Below are 23,016 nucleotides of genomic sequence, written 5' to 3'. Positions count from 1 at the left end.
CGAAAAGGTGAAAATCCCTGAGGTTCTTTCCCGCTCACCGCCATGTTTTTTTTGTTTGTGTGCGACTTCTTACCTTCGATAGCGAGCCGGCGACGGGGCCAGTTCTTGGCGTCCCTGGAGAGCAGCTCCTTTATGCGGATGCTGATGATGTACTCCTCCAGAGCGAACTCCACGGTGTAGAAACGTAGGAGCTCCAGCCATAACTGGCCCAGCGACGCTCCTTTACTAAGATCCAGGCTCAGACGGCTCTGTGGGAGAAAACAAGAGTCAGTCTGAAGCAGAGACACCGGGCCTGAGCTGCTAAAATACCGTATTCTTTGGACTATAAGGCTACGTTCACACTGCAGGTCTTAATGCTCAATTCTGATTTTTTTTTTTTGGGAAATCTGATTTTTTTTGCGTTGTTGTTCACATTTCCAAATATTTGCGACTTGTATGTGATCTCCTGTGTGAACTGAATGCATTCAACCAAAGTGTCCCGCATGCGCAGTAGAGGACGTGATGACGTCACACGTAGCAAAGCGTCCTCAGTGTTTGCTGAAGTAAACATGGATTATAATGCTGGCGTGCATTTTTCGGTCATTAATTTATTTTCTAACCAGAGCTTTTCGTCCATTGACTGCTCTTCTCATTGAAGTCCGCTATGGGTGTCGTCTTTCTTCCCGCTTCTGCACAGCAGGACGCAGAATAGTGACGTTTGTCGGGTATCGGCCGTACAGACACAGGTTACATTTGAAAAGATCAGATACGTATCGGATTCAGGAGCACATATCCAAGTGGCCTGGGTCGCATTTGAAAAAATCTGATCTGTGTTGTTCAGACTGTCATAAAAAGACCAGATCCAGGTCATATTTGGGCAAAAAAAAAAAAAAAAAAAAAAAAAAAAAAAAAAAAAAAAAAAAAAAAAAAAAAAAAAAAAAATCGGAATTGGGTCACTTCAGGCTGCAGTGTGAACGTAGCCTAAGTCGCTCCGGAATATTAACCGCCTCAGTCAGAAAATGCGTCTCAAAAGAGGAAAAAAAACATATATACGTCGAACCGGACTATAAATCATAGTTATTTAGAAATTTATTTCCCACAATCCAAGACTAAAAACCGACATTTAATCTGGTAAGGCAACTTATTCAACTGCATCCACTCTCAGCTAAATAGCATGAAACATACCTGGGAGGCTGAATAGAGTAAATTAGCACAAGCTACCAACTCCAACCAGGAAAGTGCTACATGCTAAGCTAACAGTACGACACGGATGTTTCAGAGCAACATAAAGCTCATGTACATCAGTGAAGTAGTAAACCGCCCGGACAACAGAGCTGTAAGCTAGCGCTAGCTGCTATTAGCTTCACAGACAGTCTAATATCAGGTTCTGTGGTGGTCTGGTTCCTTCTGGCTGCACCACACAACGCTCTGCTGCATCAATGCAGACTGAAACAACATATGTACGTCTGTTCAGTCTTTGTTGTTTATAAGTTAATGTTTTAATTAATTTTTAAGTGGTTCAAGAGCAGCATATAGTTGTCACAGGCCTAGAGCGCCCTCTTGTGGCTATAGATGGTAATATTTACTACTTAGTTAATGTTTACCATTTAAATTTGATATATAAGTCGCAGGATTGGCCAAACTATAAAAAACTGACTTCTAGTCAGAAAAACACGGTATTCAAGGTAAAAAAAAAAAAAAAAAAAAAAGGAGGAAAAAAAAGAGGAAGTTCAGCTTTTAATGCTTTTAAAGCAAACCATCATACAAATAACTTAAATATTTTATATTTATGGCTCTAACACCACTTTTTCCTCTTTAAAAGCCACTGTTAAATGATGTGCTTGTGTTTATAACAGCCACCAAGAAAAATCTCTCTACAATTACACCATCGCGCTGCGCTAAAGGATCCTGTTTATTGCGCAATACGCGATTAATTCGAAAAACTCTGCAAATTATTCTTGCACCTTCCGCAACAGGTTGCAGTCGTTAAAATGGACATGGCTACGACAGACTTCCCTATCTCCTCCGCTTATACAGCCGTGATCTAATCTTGTTTACATGAAATAAGCCTGCTCTGGAGCAGGTTTAAACTGGCGCACATGTTGCAACGGTTTTGCTGTTTAATTTAGCGGAATTTTCCATTCCGCTAAATTTATTCCATTTGTAAAAATATTTTATCCAGAAATGTGTAATGGGTAAATATATTCAGGTTAACTTTCTGCTCACCAGTTGTTTGGTTTATTTCGGCGAGGCCCAGACGGGGAAAACAAAAACAATAATCTATTTTTTCAGTATCTGACGCGCGTATCAGAGAGGAAAGCGGGTTAATTGGTGCCTCGTTAACTCACCAGGCCCTCGGCACAGTCGTCGGCTTTATTCTGCTCCGGTTTGGACGCTCTTTCTGCTTTGGCTTCGCCCCGGTTCTCCCCGCGGCCCTCCGTGGAGGCCGGAGGTCGCTGCACCCACTTGACGAACATGTCCAGGAAGATTCCCGTGAGATGATACTCGTCTACTCGCTTCACATCGAAGCCATCGATCTAAAGAAAAAGGGACAAATTCACGGTGTTAAAGGGGAACGCTTTAGATCTACTGCTAATCCGCATTTTTAAAATCACTCTAAAAAAGCGTATACACTGCAAAAACGGAACTAGAAATAAGTAAAATGTTCTTAAAATCTGTGTATTTGTCCTTGATTTGAGTGTGTAAATAAGATGATTTGCCAATGGAATAAGAATTTTGCACTTAAAATAGGAACAATTCATGTCCATCATCTTATTTCAAGTGCAAGATGTCTAATTATCTTATTTTAGGGGTCAAAATACTTATTCCATTCCAAATAAGTGTATTTTTTCTTGATTTGAGCAGCTAAATAAGACGATTTGCCATTGGAATAAGAATTTTGTACTTAAAATAGGAACAATTCATCTCAATCATCTTATTTCAAGTGCAGGATGTCTAATTATCTTATTTTAGAGGTCAAAATACTCATTCCATTGGCAGATAATCTTATTTACCTGCTCAAATCAAGGATAAATACATTAACTTTAAGAATATTTTACTTATTTTTAGATCCGTTTTTGCAGTGTAGGAGTGTTAAAGGAAGCGTTATGTGGTGTGAAAACGCTCACGGAGTCAGGCTCACTCACCCAGGATCCCAGGTAGACGGGGAGGACGGGCTCCTTCCTCTGCTGCAGGAAGAAGATCACCATGAGGGCGAAGGAGTACGAAGGGATGCCGCCTTCAGCCTGGCAGTCGATGTGACACAGCTGCGGAGATAAACGCGCAGAATCTAAACCAAATTCACTCCAGTAAATGATTATAAAACCAGTTGTACTAAACCAACAGGCAGAACTGTAGCAGAGTGGATCATTTAGTGGTTTATTTGCAGGCCGGTGCTTTCTTACTACAGAACGCTAAAAGCATTTAACCAAAGAAAAATAAGGTCCCCAAAGTGACAAAATGAATAAAACCCAAAAACAGTGACTGGTTTAATAAATAACGGGATCCCGAGGCAGCAGTGCGCCTTTGTCTGAGCCTTACCAGGGTTCCTACAGCATAAGGCAAGTTAAATTCAAGACTTTTTAATGCCACTTGAAATAAAACGTTAAGCCCAACTTCACGATAAACAAGATAAACCTGGTTGCGACAACTTCACCCAAATGTTTATTTTTACATAAACCATTACTTCTGGCCCAGTGGACATGTTTAAAATTTAGAAAAACATTCCATATAGGAAGAAAGCTAAAAAACACACAAATTACAAATATATTTTTAACAACTACTGAACTGAATTCACAAACTTTGTTTTGTTCCCTACTAAAATAAACTATAAATCAGTTTTAAAAACCACAACGTAATCAGTGCCAACTCTTTTTCGCAGCTATGGTCCGGCCGCAACAGTTTTTATTGGTTCCGCTATCGGGACGGAACCAATACTGGTTACATTGAGCCGTTTGGTAAATTAAAAAATATATAATTGTGTCAATTATTTAACTGTTTGATAAGGATTACAACTTAAAATCCTATTTATGACCTGGTAAGAATTTTAAGACTTAAGAAAGATTGATTTAAGACATTTTAATGCTAATTAAGGCCTTAGTTTTATATTACAGAATTCAGTGCCTTTTAAGACTTTTTAAGGATCCGTGGGAACCCTGCTTACCCGCGCCCAGTAGCGGAACGTCAGCACCAGGGGAACCAGTCTGGGCTCCAGCTTCGCCAGCGCCGCCAGATGATTGGTGGTGAGACAGGCGACGTCGTTGCCCGCGCTCACTTTACAAATCAGGCCACTGGGCGAAGACAGAGAGCAGAGAACCGAGTGAGGGGTGGAGGTTTGGACGAGGCTCCGGCGTTTCCACGGGACGGACGCCGACTGAAACCACTCAGTTAACGTCTAACACAGTCGCTCAGCTCATGGCGTCTCTCGTTTCTTTTCTCTCATTATGGAGTTCAATAGATTAAAAAATAAAAATAAAAAGATGAAGATTCTAAAAAGTTTGTATGAACTAGTTGTCCTGCATGAGTCTCAGATACATAACGAGGTAATCAGGTGGCAGCACTGACCTGCTTCCATCCCGGCAAAACACAGCAGGAACTTTGGCGTGAAAATCCGACTCAACCTCCAGGAATTCAGCTGAGAAGGACAGAATTATGTTAAATAGCACAAATAAAACTTATTACTAAGTCTTCGTTTATATACCGTATTTTTCGGACCATAAAGCGCATTAAATATATTCTTCTCAAGTGTGTAATATCACTCCTCCACGTCCACAGCTCTCTGTCCGTCTCTGTAGCTGGACTACACTGCCCTGTTTCTAACATAAGGCCAAAATAAACTTTGATATTGAATTAACTTACTAGGTTTATTGTTGCTAGTAGGGCTGAACGATTTTGGAAAATAATCTAATTGCGATTTTTTTTTCTTAATATTGTGATTTAATGCGATTTTTTTTCCAGTTTAATTTATCATGTGTTTTTAAACATATACAAACAACAAATCATTTTGTTTCCTCGCTGTGCAGATTAGTTGCTAAAAGACCCACAGCATCTAAACACAGAGCAGAAATGATTGCGTTCTGCCTACAATATATTTCACCCAAAATTGCAATTTTGACTTTTCTCTGCGTTAACCACAAGCAACAAAAATGGCCTCTAAATAAAGATGTTTGTAAACAAGGACTATTTAAAACAAGAACTTTTAATGTTTCTATTAATCTGACTATTATTAAAGAGAACAGCTTTTAATTGATTTGGACGTCAATCCTTGTTGAACATAAAGTGCAACCAACAAACAAGTCTATGTATTAAACTGATTGACCTGTACTTAATGCTATGTATGATTATATAAACTCTAAAACAAGTAATAACATTAGATTATCTCACTGCTGCAACTGTCTTCCCTTCCATGTGGAGGCAAACCCACTTTAAACATTTTACTGACACCTAATTGACGTGTCTAATTCCCTAATTGTTACAGAGCCAAAAATTGCAGACTGCGATTTGGAAATTGCGTTTTTTTAAATTGCGATTATATTGAAAATGCGATTAATTGTTCAGCCCTAGTTGCTAGCGCATACTCCAGCTGCCTAACATGAATGCACTTCTAGTTTAGACATTACAGTCAGGCAGTCTTGTAGACAGCTCAGGGGTCCTCAGGTAGTGACACAGTGTACCGTAATGCTTAGAATATCCATAGAGCGGAGCGGCTTTGTTGCTAACAAAATGTCATATTTACACATTTTAACAGATTTTTGAGCACATTGTACCACATAAAATCAGTCAGTAAGCACAACTTTAATCATATATAAAAGAGCTAGTGCTGAACGATTTTGGAAAAAATTTTTTTTATCTTAATATTGTGATTTAATGTGACAATTTTCATTTAGTTTCATTTATCATGTCTTTTTAAACATAAACAAACAACAAATCAATCTGTTTCATCGCTGTGCAGATTAGGTGCCAAAATAGCCGCTGCGTCTCAACTGGGAGCAGAAATGATCGCGTCCTGACTACGATATATTTCAACCAAAATTGCGATTTGATTTAGACTTTTCTCAGCATTAACCACAAGCAACAAAAATGGTCTCTAGGTGAAGATGTTTGTAAAAAAGGATTATTTAAAAACAAGAACTTTTTATTAAATCAGAATATTATTCAAGAGATCAGCTTTTAATTGATTTGAAGATCAATCCTCAACAAAGTGCAACCAACAAACAAGTCTATGTATTAAGCAATCTGACCGCTACTTAATGCTTTCGTGAGATTCCTGAAACTTTCTAGTAAAACTTTTATATCTCCAAAACTAGTAATAAAATTAGATTATCTCACTGCTGCATCTCTCTTCCCTTCCATGTGGAGCAAACCCACTTTAAACATTTTACCGACACCTAAAGGTCTGATCCATTAATTGTTACCTAACCAAAAGCTGCAGACCTGTGATTTGGAAATTGAGTTTTTTAAATTTGCGATTATATTGCAAATGCCATTAATTGTGCAGCCCTATAAGGCGCACCATCAATGTTTGAGAAGATTTAAGGATTTTAAGTGTGCCATATAGTCCAGACAATACAGAAAGTTTTAAACAACAAGAACAAAGTAAGCGAGACAGAAAACTTACGGCTGTTCTTGAGGATCTCCAGCACCTGAATGAGGACTTCTGGTTGCGTCATCTGACGGCAGAGAAGGAGATTTCTGATCTGCTTCGTCGCTCATGTCGAGTAAAAAAACATCAGGAATGTGTAGAAGAGTGAAAGGCAGACTGACCGTGGAGGGATAGGTGACGTCGACGTTGATGTCGCTCGTCTTGAAGGCGAAGCGGGTGAGACAGGAGCCGTAGAGACGGAGCGAACAAGCTGGGGGAAGCAGAGAGGACGTCACCAAACTGAAGCGCCGGCGCATGAGGCTGGATTCAGGGCGCAGAGTCCAAACCTGACAGCTGCCTCTTTATGATCTCCTCCATCCTCGTCACCACGCCCTTCCGCACCTCCAAGTCCTCGTCTGAGATCCCCTGCTGGCTGGCGGTCTGCAGGACGGCTGAGTCCAGCGCCCTCAGCTGGGCGGCGGAGGGCGGCGGCAGCGCTCGGAGCTCCGCCTCCTCCTGCTTCTCCTGAAGGAGGCAGAGCGTTTCAGCCGGAAACGTCAACGAGCCGCGGCTTTTTTTTTTTAAAGCTCAAGAAGCAAAACGGTACCAACCATCATGTTCTTCTTGTGGCGCTTCTCCTTGATGTGCTTGTAAGCTCCGTTGACGTTCTCGACGTGCACCGAGCAGACTTTGCATAAGTAGTGATAGTTTGGGTATTCAGGGGACGGCTGGGGCAAAGGGAGGCAAAGGGAGGCAAAGGGAGGCAAAGGGAGGTAAAGGGAGGCGCGTTACGTCGTTTTTCAGACATATTTACCAGCTGAATAAGGCTGGACGATAATTCAATAACAATATAAATTCACTGCAAAAACAGAACTAAAAATAAGTTAAAAAAAACTAACAAAAAATAAGTCAAATTTTCTTGAAATGAGTGTATTTGTCCTTGATTTGAGAAGGTAAATAAGATTAACTGCCAATGGAATGAGTATTTTGACCCCTAAAATAAGATAATTAGATATTCTGCCCTCTAAAGAAGATGATGAAGATGAGCTGTTCCTATTTTAAGTGCAAAAATCTCATTCCATTGGCAAATCATCTTATCTGCGTGCTCAAAACAAGGACATATACAATAATTTCAAGAAAATTTGACTTTTTTTTTGTTTAGTTTTTGCAGTGTTGATCTATAGAAAAAAGGGTAAAAAAAAAGTTCAACAGAAGAACAGTTTTCCTTCCTTTTGCATTCTAGTCATGTAGGTTAATATTACAGTTATTACATCCTCCCAACCAATCACAACGCAGATCCAGGGACCAAGCTCCGCCCCCTTCAGAGAGTTCAGAGAGCACATGTTCTTTATCATTTGTCAGAAATTGCAGTTTTGGTAAAAAGTTGAATAAAGGGTTGAGTTTGAATTCAGTGTTTGTGTCTGTATCTAAAAATAAGTCGCTAAACATAAGCATAAAATGCCCAGGGCTGCACTTAAAATATATGTTTTGAATTATTGACATCGATCAATATGATTTCTATTTTATTGACATGCTTTTTTTTTTTATATATCGCCCAGGCCTAGTTTGTTGTCTTCTGCCAACTGCACTCAGCAGTAGGGCTGGACGATATAGAAAAAAAGCATATTGATAAAAGCATATATATATAAAATAAAGTCATACTGAATGCAAAAAGGAAGGAAAACTGTTATTCTATTGAACTTTTTATTGACCCTTTTTTCTATCATCAATATATATTGTTATTGAATTATCGTCCAGACCTACAACAAACCATTTTATGCTAAAACAAAGCTCCTCTAGAGGGGGGGTTCCCAAAATGGGAGGGGGGGGGGGGGTTAGTCACTAGATGATTTGATGCTGATATTTAAAAAAGATTTAGTATTCCCTGCACTTTTTTATAAGCCTTTTTATAAATATATAACCTTATTCTTGTAACTTTACTATTTTATTCTCATAATATTATGTTTTTACTCTCACAATTTACAAAAGCAAAAAGGAATGACCCCCCCCCCAACACACACACACACAAAAGGGGGGGGGGGTCCCCTTTATTTCTCAGTACACAACAAATACTTGCTCTTTACCTATTATGTTTTAAATCAAGATTAAGATGTAAAAATCAAGACTTTTTGTTTTTAGCCCAAAATAAAAAGCAGTGTGTGAAAAGTAAGTGCACCCCTGGTTGACTAGCCTGTGGAGCCGCCTTCAGCAGTGGGTTAACTGAGATAGGACGATATGGACCAAATGTGATATATCGATATTTTTAGGATGAATCCCGATATGCGATATTTATCTTGACATGTTTTTCCTTTCATAAAGCGTTAATAAAAAAGTCGTCTCAGAATAAACGCTTTGTCTCAAATCTCTCTCAGGCTTCTGTGTTTTAACAAACAGCTGTAGATTAACACGCGGAAAATCGTCTGGAATCTATAAAAGTATAATTATAACACAAGATATAAACTATATATTCTGATCCTTCAACCCTTCCACAACGTTTTGTCCTAAATGTGCCGTCATGAACATCAACAGCTAACATGTTAACTCCGCTGTGGTTTTCCCTCACAGGACAGGAAGGAGCCTCCAGTGTTTCCCCACTTATACGTCATTTTTTCTGTTTTTTTCCTCCTTGTTGTTTAGAAACGCTCGCAGATTGATCAACGCACATCTGTACGTCCCAAACATGAACGACCTTCACAGCCTGACCGCTGCTTTCTCCTTTAAATACTGCAGACGCAGCATGGGAGCTTTTAACACTGATTTTTTTTCTTACTTTGAGCAGCCGGTGGATGTGGTCTCTGTGGAGGCGCTCCTCCACCTGTCGGAGGCCCAGCTGCTGCTCTGTCAGGAGTCCTTCCTCCACGGCGAGCCTCTCCTCCTCCTCTTCCTCTTCCTCTTCGGCCGACGGATGCATCGGAGCTGCATCTTTCATCGCTGCATCGATAATAAAACAACAAACATGTTGAGATCAAGTTTAACCCGGAGAGTCTGAGGCTACGTTCACACTGCAGCCTGAAGTGACATAATTCTGATTTTTTTTGCCCATATGCGACCTGGATCTGATTTTTTTATGACAGTCTGAACAACACAGATCAGAGTTTTTCAAATGTGACCCAGGCCGCTTCGATATGTGGTCTTGAATCCGATAAGTATTAGTGCTGGGCGATATGGATTAAAAAAATAAATCTCCGATTTTATCATACCAAATCCGATTAATCGATTTTTTTCCTCCCTTTTGTTTCATAAAAAGAAATTAAAGAAATTATTTTAAAACCTTGCTTTTTATGTCAAGCATTTCGTCAGGGAGTTGACCTGAATTCAAAGAGCAACTAAAAACAAGCTGTGAAACATGTTTGTAAAACAAGATGGCAGCCGTGCCATTATAAACAATAAAAATATAACAAAACATTTGCTGCTAGTGGTATTACACATTGAGCTAAGAACAGGCTTCACTGCACTTGTGAACCTCAAACTAAGTTAAAAAAAAGTAAATAAGTAAATGAAGTACCTCGTATTATGGTAAATATTATATAATAGTATTATTATGTATTAGTATTATTAAAAAAAAGTTTCCACTTAACAATATTTTGACAATAATTTTGCCTAAACATATATTCAGAATCACATGCTGTTCTCTTCATGGAAACCCAATGAGTGTATTGGCAAAATAAAATCCAGATTTTCCAAAAATGAAATCTTAAAGAATTGTAAATTTGAATTAATCGATTAAATCGATTTATCGCCCAGCCCTAATATGTATCTGATTTTTTTCTAATGTAACCTGTGTCTGTCGCATTTATCCGACCTGTACGTCACCGATACTCGACAAACGTCACTATTCTGCGTCCTGCTGTGCAGAAACGTGAAGAAAGACGACACCCATAGCGGACTACAATGAGGAGAGCAGTCAATGGAGAGAAAGTTCTGGTTAGAAAATAAATTAATGACCGATAAATGCGCGCCAGCATTATAATCCATGTTTACTTCTGCAAACAATGAGGACGCTTTGCTACGTGTGACGTCATCGCGTCCTCCAGTGCGCATGCAGGACACTTTGGTTGAACGCATTCAGTTCACACAGGAGATCACATACAAGTCGCATGTATTTGGAAATGTGAACGACCACAAAATAAATAAATAAATAAATCAGACTTCACAAAAAAAAAAAAAAAAAAAAAAAAAAAAAAAAAAAAAAATCAGACTTGAGCATCAAGAGGTGCAGTGAGAACGTAGAACATCTGCGTCACCCACCGTGGGACTTGTCTCTGGCCGGGGCGGCTGTGGAGCCTCTGGCCCGCTCAGGTGGGGGGGGTGAAACAGGAGCGTTTGTCTCTCTGTTGGCCGGCGGGCGGCCGCCGTCTGCAGGACGCGGCGTTCTGGACTCAGGCTGATGCTGCTGAGGCTGCTGGGAGTTGGTCGCCTTCCCTTTGCTCCTCTCTCCAGAACTCGTTCTCCCGGTCAGCCTGGCGGGTCGTCCTCTCTTCTTGTCCTGGGAGTTATCCGGGAAGGCGCCGCCCGGCCCGCGGGTCAGCAGGCCGCCGCCGGCGCTCCGCTCCTCTTTGCCACCGGCGAGGTTCTCCTTGCTGCGCAGCGCAGACTTCACCCCGTCTTTGTTTTGCTTCTGGCCGGGCGACGCCTTCGCTCCTCTGGGCTGAGACTGTCTGGCCGCTCTGGCCGAGTTCGCCGACTCCTCCATCCCTGGTGGTGCGGCGGCTCCTGACCCGTCCCTGTGGCCCACACCAGGCAGGCAGCAGGCCGGCCACCTAAGCTCTGCATGGCGACACAGCACAGGTTCTCAATGATTTAGGTCAGAACTAAGATCATTAGATAATTATAAACTGACAACAGAAACGTGCAAACTACTAGAAAAACGGGACGAATTTTCCCGCTTTGTTCCCTTTAGAGCCGGGGTGTCAAACATACGGCCCGCGGGCCGGATCCGGCCCGCCGAACAATTTAGTCCGGCCCTGTGGCTAAATGCATTATCTTTATTAAAAAATAAAAAAATAAAAAAAAAATATTTCCCAGTGTCCTGTCTGGCAATGTGGCAATAATAATTGTTGTCTTAATGCCAAAAAGAGCCCATCAGATTTGACTTTCACAAGTGCAGCAGTACTGCTTTTGCCATAGTGCTCCGCTTGATTTATGAATGTGAATAGTTTTATTATGATTCATGCTGGGAATATCTCAAATGATATGGACACTATAATGGTAAAGTAGGAGAGGAAAGGAAGAACAAGAAGAAAAAAGCAAAGGTGAAAGAAAGAGGAGATAAAAGGAAGAGAATGATAAAACATTTATTGAAAACAACATGTACTTCGTTTAATTGAAAATGTGCAGTTCCTATATTGTCCACGAGGGGCGCTGTGTTTTATTTAGCAGATTAAGCTTCAGGTGTGGAAAAATGTAAATCATTTCTTAATTTTTATCTGTTTGATGTATTTTGTCATGCAGGACAGTGTTTTTAAGTTCCAAAAAATGTGAATAAATGTTTTTCAACACTGTACAATCACTGTGATCAGTTCTATGCATAATGCACAAGTAAATGTTTAACTGAGTAAAAGTATTGTTAAAATTGCACATACTTTTCTTAAAAACGCTGAGGTTATTCATAATATATTGTGTAAAAGTGAAATTAATTTAATATAAAAATCAACAACAAGTCCACATTTATTAGTTCTGCTTAATCTTGCAATGAGTTAACTCGTGTGGCCCTCTTGAGATCAGATTAAGCTGAATGCGGCCCCTCAACCAAAATTAGTTTGACACCCCTGAGTTAGAGCTTTAGAGTTTGACTGAAGCAGAGCAGCGATGTCTAAAGTCGATTTAGGATACGGAGATTAGCCTGATTTTTTAAAATCTGAGCATCCCTGACTTAATAAAACAAATAAATCAGAGACAATGGGACAACTTTCCCTTCACTGGCAGGTCGGCTAGTAAACATTCTTTAGATTAAATTCAATAAACGCATCGAAACAAAGAAGTCACACTTTTTGATGCATAAATGACATTTTCTTCATTTTGTGTTAGATTCAAAACAACGAAAATTTGATGATTTATAGTCTAGTGTTGCACCGATACCGATACCAGTATCGGCCGGGGTGCCGATACCGCACTAAAATGGTGGTATCGGTATCGGCGAGTACCAACAAATAGGTCACAGATACCGTTTTGATGTTTGTTTGTCACTTGTTTGTCGCCTTCTCTCTCCCGACACTCATTAGTTCTACTGGATTCACTTTGTATTAGACTTTTTTCCTGCTTTAATAAGGTAGCAGCTTGACAAAGCCATAATAGCAATTATTTTACACCCAAGTAGTATGCTGTTCTTCATATATACACACACACATAAATTTCAAAGTAATGGTATCGGTATCGGGGCCAAAAAATGGCATTGGCGCAACACTAGTAAAAAGCAAACATTTGGATCTAAATCAACACGTCAGGACTAAAAAAGGACTGAGCAGAACGATGTTCACGCTGCGGGAGACGCAGCGACCCTCAGGCACCTTCATTTAGGCTTTTATATTTTAGATCTCAATACACTAGGGGGGAACAATAAGTCAATATCAATATATATATCGTGATACAACTTTATTCAATAAAAGGTGATATAACATTTCCAATATGTCAATATACATGTATGACCCGTTTTAAAAAGACATTTTCATGCTTCTGACCCGTTTTAAGAGACATTTAGACTGTTTCGGATCAATAGGAAGTGCATCCCGTTTCATCGCACCACAAACATGAAGCAGCTTTTCCTGACTTGCACAGAGTAACTACCGCTTCCTGTGGAGCCGGCAGACCGTGCAGGTGTTAACCAGGTTAACACACCTCCTACCCCCCATTCGATCTGCAGCAGGGGCGGTTCTAGACAGGGGCCAACAGGGGCCTGTGCCCCTGTAGAACTGTTCCTGGCCCCTGTACTAAAAACATGATATTAAATTTCTTAGGATGATAAATGCTGACAAAGATACCGTCATTTGGATCAGTTGTATTTTTTTTCTTTTATGTTTTTACCCAATAATAAAATAGCAAAATAATTAAAAAAAATAAATATAAAAAAAAATAACATTTAAAAATTAAGCTGTTTCATGTTAAGCTCCCGCTGTATTAAGAAAAATCAGGGATCTGCAACCTGCAGTTCCAGAGCCACAATTGGCTCTTTGGCTTACTTATTATATTAAATGATGAATTGTTAACCTGTTAAGTTAAGAAAACTGGAAATGGCCTAAAAAGAAACACTGAGCTGATAAAAAAAAAACAACAACAACACCATCAATACTAGATGATCTACACATGCGCAGTAGGGAGTGTCCAGGTGTAGAAGTTAGTTCAGGATTAGCGTCCAACCCGCCCCAAAAACTAAAAACAAAAAAAAAAAAGTTAATAAACAGCATCTAATGGATGGAGATATGTTTGTTGTTTCATCTGTGAGTGAAACCTGAAACTGACTTCCACGGAAGCGAAAACGAAAGCGGCGGCCATTAATGGCAGACTGACACAGCTCTCCTCCCGGCAGATGGGGTAAAGCGTCGCTGTGTGATGCTAAGTAGCAGCTTTTCACACCAGCTGGGCTCTTTTTTTTTTTTTTTTTTTTTTTACTGTTTCTGGGACTCAAACTAGGAAGCAACTGAGTTCTGGAGGAAGGCTGCGCTCACAGCTTACATCTGCTGCACAAGAGAGACAAACGCGGGTTAAAGGAGCCACTAAACACACAATAAAAGGCAGATCTGAAAGGCTTTAGACTGACTTCTTGGGGAGTCTTTGCGTAGCCGAGCTAGCTACAGGCTAGCCAGTGCTAGCTGCTGTGCCCGGGTCGTAAATAACCCTGGCACCCAAACGCCGCACAGCATCAGGCCGCCGGGGGAGCAGCAGCACTTCCGCCATCGGGACGCCGAGGAGCACGAAGCGACTTACTTAGAGCTCTGAAGCTGATCCGGGATTATAGTTCAGTTGGCTCCATGGCTCTGCTTCACATCATGCAGCTCCAGTCCCACGGCCTTCATCCAAACAGCGACCACCGACGCCATGTTAATCCGTTGCCCCGCTGCACTGTGGGAGTGAGAGCTGCGCCGCCCGCGGCCGAGCCGGCTCGACCTGCCCACTTCTTCGGGACGGAAGAAAAAAAAAAAAAAAAGAACTGTTCCTTTTTATATCAGCTCGCCTGAGGAATAGAGGAACGGAAAAAAAGAACCGTTCATTTTTTCCGGGTCCGTACTTGTGTTCTTGTCAAGTCCGTTCTTGGCCAGAACACAGGAAGTACGGACTTTTTTTTTTTTCACTTTATTGATCAGAACATTAATTATATGTTCAAGTAGGAATCTCCACTTTGAATTTTTTCAAAAAAGAGAAAATAGCAGTTATATACAGGAGATCAACATAACTTGTGCAAGGCAAAGGAAAACAAATAAATTAACAGGCGTTTAAATAAAGACCAACGGATGCAAACAAAACCAATCTCCAAAAGTATAAATGCATATAACATATGTATGTTTTAAAAATCAACAATTAAACAGAGACATACCCATTTCAGCATTGAGACAATTCATTGCATCATGTTAGCTTTAGCATTTTGTTGAATCAAAGCACAAGAAAGTGTGACATGTCACTACATATTTTATGTATATGTCCGTATTTGTCGGCTAACAAAGATAAAGAGGAATAGAAGATTTTGAGTTCGTTTTTTTTAAACCTATTAATGAAGGTTTTTGATTTTTCCATTTACATACATGTATATGATATCTTCCCACACTCATGACAATATTGATCATGTCATTTATATGACATGGTCACCATGTCACATAAATCCTTCAACATGTAATTTTTGTATGTTAATATTTGATTTATATCAAAAGGTGTTATATTTTCTATTTTGGTACTCAACCAACTATGCAGATTCTGCCAAAAATGACCCGTGACTCCACACGGATAGAAGAGATGTTCAATAGGTACTTTAAAGCATGAAATGCAGGCTTCAACCTCAAATCCAAATCTTTTCTTAAGAGTTTCTGCTGTTGGGTAATAACTATTCATAATTTTATATTGTACTTCTTTTACTTTTGGTGGAATTGGCCATTTTAAATATTTTCCTATGTTACCTGATTCATTAAGGAAGTACGGACTTGAGGAGAACGAGAGCACGCAGAACCATTGACATTATTAACCCATTGGGCGCAGGTTTGCACGTCGACGTCAGCGTCATATTGTATGTGGCAGAAAGTAGTGAACATCTATGTTCCCTGTATATATATATGTTTTAAGTATTTAGATAGAAAGAAATAGATGGATCTTATATATACACACTTGTAAAAAAATATATAGAGAGATTAATTGATAGAGATTGGCAGCCAGATTGGCTTTTGATCAATGCTTTGATTTATTTGTTAAATAAATGATAATTTAATTTATTTTGCCTTTTTTTAACATATAAAACTATTTATGCACTACACCATATTTTATTGAATTTTTTTTAAAACAATAATATTTTTAATATAAAAAAAAGCCTAAAAACAAATCTTAAAAATCTGCGGGACAAAGCGTTTTGGACTCAGGTTTCCGACTTGTAATACCGACTTTAGGGGCCGTTCCGGTTAAATTTTCCCACCGGGCGAGAATTCTGACCGCTGAGGACAAATGGAACGCACTAAAAAACAATGTTCAATGTGGCAACGGCCAGGAAAGCTGTAGTTTTGTTCGTAGTACCTCTTATAAACATCCTTTAAATCTGGACTTGCATGCAAACCTTTAATTTCTCTGCTTTAAAACAAAATTGTTTGTTTTCAGAGTGTGTCTAAAATACGTTACACAGATTTTAGACGCACTCTGAAAACTGTGTGTTGTAAAAATAAGCTTACTGCTGTTGATGCGAGGAACTGCCATATTCACAATCTGCCGTAAAAAAATTGTCAACTTTCTGATGGGAAAATCCAACTATCACGGCCATTACCGTCGATTTTCCGATCAGAGACCGGGATTTTCAAGTTCCTACTGCGAAGGGAATGCAACATAGTTCCCATATTGCCAAACGATTATATAAGAATGTAATTATTCACAATCTAGTTATCATGTGCTGCACAGAGAAGTGTTCACTGTACCTGCTGAAGTTCAGCCGCATTTCGTTTGGTCAGGATCATCATAAACTTTCATATCTCAAATAAGTCAACTGGCCAAACAAGGATCTGGACCAACCAGAAATAAAGTGCAGTGAAAGGTTTTCCTATAAAAATAAATATCGAACAGCTAATTTAAATTAATTGTGCCATCAATTATCGCCATAATTAACAAGAAAACTAAAAAAAAAACTGAAGATCCCAGGAGAAATAAACGTGTAATGAAGGGGCAGAAAATATTGGTTTTACGTGTTAAAACATTTAATAGAAAAAATAAATACTAGCGTAGGAAACTCAAAACCCCAACTTTTTTTGGAGTGAACACATTTATTCAACATCAACTAAACCAGGTTAAAATTAGACAAACAGCATAAGCAGCCAAGATGTTACTTTCATTTATTAAAAAAAACAAACTTTCACAAACAAAATAAAACTTTCACAAGCTCTTTATCAAGATTAATAAAAGCCTGGTGAGATCTAACTTTTCTAATTGCTGTAGATTTTAAGATGAATCGAGGTAAATGTTGTCTAAAGACCCAAATCACTTTTTCTAGCGTAGCTAAATGAATAGAATCCCAAGAAATATCCGGAATTCCCATCAATAGTGGGCGTGCTGGTGGTGATAAAGAGGGGCGTGTATCGCGCTGCGTTTAGGTACAGCTCGGAAACTAAACCACTGCAACAGCTACTTTTCAACACAAACTCTCCGTAGAACAACAACAGAATGCTGGTGCAGCTTTGTTTTTGATAAGAAATGCGGTTTGTTTCATTCACAGCATTTTAATTACAGGCTGCACTGAAGAGGCATGTACGGCAGGACAGTACTGGTAATTTAACGACGGTTTAATATGTTTTCACATTAAAACGATCCAACGGGGTTAACACAAGCAGAAAGCAGTCTCTTGCTATAAGGCAAGATAACTTTTGAAGGAAGACTGGGGTGAACCAGGGACAGTGTTACAGAGGAAAGTTAGATTAACAGGTTTTAGCCAAAAGCAGCTAAAGATAAATTAAATAGAAATTGGAAAGTTGGCTAAAGAGTTTCAAAATCAGCACAGAACAATAAGTTAACTTACATGGTGCGAGCTAATTTATGAAGAGCCCCGCATCCTGCGTTTTCTAACACTTGCCACTTAATGCAAGTAGTGGTTATAGTAAATATAGTCCCAACGGCACACTGTAGACAAAGAATTATGCTTTAATGACTTAATGTGTTCTTTCTATCTATCTATCTATCTATCTATCTATCTATCTATCTATCTATCTGTCTGTCTGTCTGTCTATCTATATTTCTAAAGCGCTTTACAACAACCACAGATGGAACAAAGTGCTGTGTACAAAACACAAATAGGAACAGTAATAATAAATCAGCTGTATGTATACATGTAATTCAGTGCAAATTTTAAAAGAAGTCACAATTCTCATGTATAAAAGGCCAAACTGAGCAAATAGGTCTTTATGATTGCAAAATGAAAAGTCTGGGCACCGTATATATATATATATATATATATATATATATATATATATATATATATATATATTCTGCAGTTTCTTTTCGTGCCAAACCCACACATTACAGTCTAGTCCTGGTCACATCATTCCTTGATGAACTTAATCATTACACATTTATTTATTCTGGGATCTTTAGTTTATTTAGTTTTCTTGTTAATTACGGCGATAATTGATGGCACAATCAAAAGCAAAAAACAAAGATTTGTTTGAGCCCCTTAATAGTTTTTCTACTCTACAATTAAAGCTTCAGATCGCCGCTGTAAATGCAATGTTTGCTGTAACCTTGACATAAAACATTTTTTTTAAACAAAAATTGCCCTTAGGTGGCAGTCCGTCATTTTATGCTTATATATTTATTGAGCATGTATCTTTTCTCTGCATATATTTCTCTCTCTCTCTCTCTCATATATATATATATATATATATATATATATATATATATATATATATATATATATATATATATAGATATATATATATATATATATATATATATATATATTAGGGCTGGGCAAGTTAACGCGTTAATTTCGCGTTAATTCATTAGACTATTAACGGCGATATTTATTTTATCGCGCATTAACGCATGTTGCTCACATCATGCTTTCAGTCAGTGTCAGTCAGCAGGCGCGCTGACTGCAGCGCGCACGGCAACACTCTCCCCCTCCCCTCTCGTACATGGCTCAGCGGCGCCAGCCAATCAGCACGCAGGCTCAGCCTGGCCCGCCCACTGAGCTCTCACACTAACTTAATACACAAACAGCTGAGAGAGAACGCAGCAGCGAAAAAACATGAACAGAGGAAGTAGCACCGTTCGGCTTTATTTTAATACCGTAAATGAAATTAAGCTGTATGTTTTGTAAAAAGCCGGTTCATTTCAGTGGAAACACAACAAATTTATCTAAGCACGTGAAAAAACATGAAAACGTCGAGCCCCAGAAACGGAGAGAGGAGACGAAACTTCTCTCACTGCCCCGACAGACCCACAGACTGACGTCTCTGACTGAGGCGTTTCAGTCCTCCAGGGAACATCCAGGTAGATCAGTGGATGGATGGATGGATGGATGGATGTTACTGGAGCCCACACATAACATGTAATTAAGACCTTGAAAGAACCTAGTACATATATTAAAAAGTGTTATTTAAGATAAGATAACATTAGCTAATCCTTTTTTTATCCCACGACGGGGAAATTTATAGGATTAAAGCAACAGGCAGGTGCACACAACACAGACAAAATTACATAAGGATTGAAATATATAAGAGGTGGATTAGCGAAAAAACACTGAACATAACATTATTATTATTATTATTATTATTATTAAATTGTAATAATAAAATAAAAACCACAAAACCCAAAAGGTCAACAGTTTCATGATACATCAAGCTTAGGGACTGGCTAATATACAGCAGGTCAAAAAAGGCCATATTTTGGCTGCAGTGCTTGTTCTCTTATGAAGAAAAGATCAACTAGTGCACTAAATTCAATAGATGGGTTGAAAATATCCAGTATAAAATAAGTGGTACAAATGTTACAACACTTTTGTTCATATGGCAGCAGAACATTAAAATAAAAGTGCTCTTTACACTACTTTTGAATTCATTCTTGGAGTTTGTAAATACAATGCGATTAATCGCGATTAATCGCGATTAATCAGGGCGATTAATCGCGATTAAATATTTTAATCGTTGCCCAGCCCTAATATATATATATATATATATATATATATATATATATATATATATATATATATATATATATATATATATATATATATATATATATATATATATATATATATATATATTTATTTATTTATTTATTTATTTTTTTTTTTTTTTTTTTTACATGACAGACTCAGTTTCCATCTGACCATAGATAAATACTTTCAAAGAAATGCTCGGAAGAGTGGAAGCTTTTATTTTCGCCACGCCAGACGCGTCGGCAGGAACCGGAAGTGTCGTCCTGACCGTTCGCACCTTGACCAGGTTGGCAGTTTGACGCGTCTGCTCCGCGCTCCGGTGAAGATGCTCCCCGCTGCGCGCCCCGTGACGTCAGGGACTTTATTCTTAGCATTACTGTTATTATTGGGCCTGACGGAAAGCAAACAGAAAGACTTTTATACCTTTAAAGTGGTCAACAGCAGAGGGAAGCTGGTTTCTCTGGAGAAGTACCGCGGCTCGGTGAGTCCGCCCCGGTCCGGTTCGGTTCGGCTCGGCTCGGACCTCCTGACCCAGCTGCATGTCTGAATGCTGCATGTTTGTTTCTCCCGTCCTAACCCGTGGATGTGACTAACAGTGGGTCCGCCGCCCACTCGGGACGTCCCGGCGGCAGCAGCGTCTGCAGGGCAGCCTACGTGGCAGGAGGCCTGCAGAGCCCCGCAGCTGCAGCAGCTCCGTAGATTTCATGCCTGCCAGGTACGGATCACCAGGTGCGCCTTAACCCAACTAACACCTGCCCGGTGCCACGTGGTCACTGTGCATGATTTAAACTTTAAGCTTTTTATGTATTGCTGTTGTGATTTTTGGTGACAAAATGCAGCTGAACTCGTCACTTTGAAAACTGTGGAGATAATTAAATATATCGCAAAAAATATTTCGTTAACTTTTATATTGGGTTTAATAATCAAAAAGTAAAGTTTTTGCGTGAGGGTTGTTGCAGACTAACCTGTGAAAACGGGATTCTTTGCGTCTTTTCCTGTGAAAAATGACGTCTAATGCGGTGTTCAAACACTTGGGTTCTGTTTTTGCTGCTGCTTGAATTATAATTTATTTTCAATTTAAATTTAATATAAATCTTCAGAACCCTGTCTGGAAAAAAAAAACATTTTAAAGGAATCTGTTCTTTTGTGGGGTTGTTAAGAGTAGGTTTTAGTAGTCAGTATCTTCAGACCTCCACATAACTTTTTTTATTTGTCTGCCTGCAGCTGTGATAGGGCTGGACGATAATTTATTAACAATATATAATCGATCGATAAACGTATATAGATGATAGAAAAAAGGGTCAGTAAAAAGTTCAATAGGAAAACAGTTTTCCTTCCTTTTGCATTTAAGTTATAGGTTAATATTACAGTCATTACATTCTCCCAACCAATCACAACCAGGCCCAGGAACCAAGCTCCGCCCCCTTGAAAGAGTTCAGAGAACACACGTTCTTTTTCATTTTTTTTTAGATAAAAACTTGTAGTTTTGGTAAAAAGTTGGTTGAATAAAGGGTTGAGTTTGAATTCAGCGTTTGTGTCTGTATCTAAAAATAGGTTGCTAAGGAGCAGCATAAAATGGCCAGAGCTGCACTTAAAATATATGCACTGCTTTGTTGATAATTCTTGATATAGATCAATATGATTTCTAATTTATCAATACGCTTTTTTTCCCTATATCGTCCAGCCCTATTAGGAGCAGATAAAGAGGTTAAGCATTAAGATTGAGGAATGATTTTCCCTGAGCTCCCATCTTGGTTAATTCAAACCCAAACACCTTATTCTTGAAGACAAAACAAAAACTAACTAAATAAGAATAAGATGGTATTTTGCAGCCATCCGCCCTGCAAATAGAAACTCGCTCATCACTGACGCAGCGTTCCTGCGCTCCCAGGTGTCGCTGGTGGTGAACGTCGCCAGCGAGTGCGGCTTCACCGACGAACACTACAGGGACCTGCAGCAGCTGCAGCGGGACTTCGGCCCGTCTCACTTCAACGTCCTCGCCTTCCCCTGCAACCAGTTCGGCCAGCAGGAGCCCGGCAGCGACAAGGAGATCGACAGCTATGTGCGTCGGGTCTACGGCGTCTCCTTCCCGCTGTTCAGCAAAATCGCCGTGGTTGGAACCGGAGCCAACAACGTCTACAAACACCTGGCCGGTGAGTCGGGCGTGCAAACGTCTCCGGCTCCGTTTATTTAAATTTTTTTTAAATGTAAAGGTTGAGAACGGTTCCTGTCTTGTTCTTTGCAGAGGTGTCTGGAAAAGAGCCCGACTGGAACTTCTGGAAGTACCTGGTGGACGTTAACGGTAAAGTGGTGGACGCCTGGGGCCCCAAAGTGTCCGTCATGGAGATCCGGCCGAAGATCGCTGAGATGGTGCGGCAGATAATCCTGAAGAAGAAGGAGGAGCTTTGAGTCGCCGTCTTCTCCACAAACTGAACCCATTTGTTGCCTTTCTATCCTGACACAAGCAGCTCCCGCTACTTTCTGAGCGCACTGATCAAACGCCACTCATGCTGTTGTTAAATCGGATGTCAGGTTTTCTTTTTAGGAACAATTTAACGTTTTAAACCAAAGAGCTCTTCTTTTTTTTTTAACCGGGGGCTCTGTGTGTGTGTTCTTTTTTATCTATTCTGATTTATGGAATAAACTTTTTACTGTGACTTTCACTTTCTAGTCAGTTTTTTTTATACTCTGAATCATAAACTGTTTATTGATCCCTTTGGAGCCAAAGACATTCTCTACTGTCTACTCTCGTATTTTCAAGATATTTCTTACCCTGCAATGCTTTAAATATATAATATCTACTGCTGATTTACAGGTTATATTTAATATTAAAATATAAAATATATTAAAAGTAACATTTTTGCAACTTTTTTTCTGCATTTTTGTGGTTTTGGTTCATAAAAACATGCCAGTTGTTTATAGTGAAGAAACGGACCGAACACCAGCGACCTCTGCTGGATGGAGTAAGAATTCACCACGTCATGTGGATTTCTTATTTTTTCTAACTGCTGATTACTTCCTCAATCTCAATAATTTTTACTGAAAGGCTTTTTAATTAAACGATCTTGGATAATAACAGGCATTGTTGCGTTTGACTTACAGGTTATATTTTAATATTGAGCTTTTGTCC

At 39.3% G+C, this 23,016-nt stretch overlaps 2 protein-coding genes across 3 annotated transcripts in view; one reads left to right on the top strand and one right to left on the bottom strand.

The window, feature by feature from the left end:
• tut4 (terminal uridylyl transferase 4) overlaps positions 1-14,636 on the bottom strand; it is a 35,207-nt gene extending 20,571 nt beyond the window's left edge. For both annotated transcript variants that reach the window (XR_004931642.1, XM_036140808.1), the window contains exons 1-12: positions 14,480-14,636; positions 10,808-11,326; positions 9,330-9,490; positions 7,171-7,287; positions 6,907-7,084; positions 6,742-6,830; positions 6,596-6,647; positions 4,543-4,612; positions 4,142-4,268; positions 3,126-3,245; positions 2,328-2,516; positions 74-248 (exon numbers count right to left, since the gene is read on the bottom strand). Coding sequence is in view for 1 of the 2 variants with exons in the window: in XM_036140808.1 (XP_035996701.1) it covers positions 74-248; positions 2,328-2,516; positions 3,126-3,245; positions 4,142-4,268; positions 4,543-4,612; positions 6,596-6,647; positions 6,742-6,830; positions 6,907-7,084; positions 7,171-7,287; positions 9,330-9,490; positions 10,808-11,252 (1,723 nt within the window). In the remaining variant the exon portion in view is untranslated. The remainder of the gene's footprint in view (positions 1-73; positions 249-2,327; positions 2,517-3,125; positions 3,246-4,141; positions 4,269-4,542; positions 4,613-6,595; positions 6,648-6,741; positions 6,831-6,906; positions 7,085-7,170; positions 7,288-9,329; positions 9,491-10,807; positions 11,327-14,479) is intronic.
• Positions 14,637-20,133: 5,497 nt separating this feature from the next.
• Positions 20,134-22,549, top strand: gpx7 (glutathione peroxidase 7). The gene is made up of 3 exons (XM_012882670.3): positions 20,134-20,367; positions 21,778-22,039; positions 22,132-22,549. The coding sequence occupies exons 1-3, from the start codon at positions 20,212-20,214 to the stop codon at positions 22,293-22,295; spliced, it is 582 nt and encodes a 193-aa protein (XP_012738124.2). The 5' UTR covers positions 20,134-20,211; the 3' UTR covers positions 22,296-22,549.
• The last annotated feature ends 467 nt before the right edge of the window (positions 22,550-23,016 follow it).

The sequence above is a fragment of the Fundulus heteroclitus genome, chromosome 9, assembly GCF_011125445.2.
Source record: "Fundulus heteroclitus isolate FHET01 chromosome 9, MU-UCD_Fhet_4.1, whole genome shotgun sequence".
Classification (NCBI taxonomy): Eukaryota; Metazoa; Chordata; class Actinopteri; order Cyprinodontiformes; family Fundulidae; genus Fundulus; species Fundulus heteroclitus.
The sequence above is the reverse complement of the archived record's forward strand: the minus strand, read 5'-3'. Positions and strand labels throughout refer to the sequence as shown.

Excerpts from the sequence above, each read along its gene's own strand:
- gpx7 (XM_012882670.3), top strand. The coding sequence starts at position 20,212 with ATGCTCCCCGCTGCGCGCCCCGTGACGTCAGGGACTTTATTCTTAGCA. Across the intron at positions 20,368-21,777 it reads TGGAGAAGTACCGCGGCTCG|GTGTCGCTGGTGGTGAACGT; the intron begins GTGAGTCCGCCC and ends CTGCGCTCCCAG. Across the intron at positions 22,040-22,131 it reads CGTCTACAAACACCTGGCCG|AGGTGTCTGGAAAAGAGCCC; the intron begins GTGAGTCGGGCG and ends TGTTCTTTGCAG.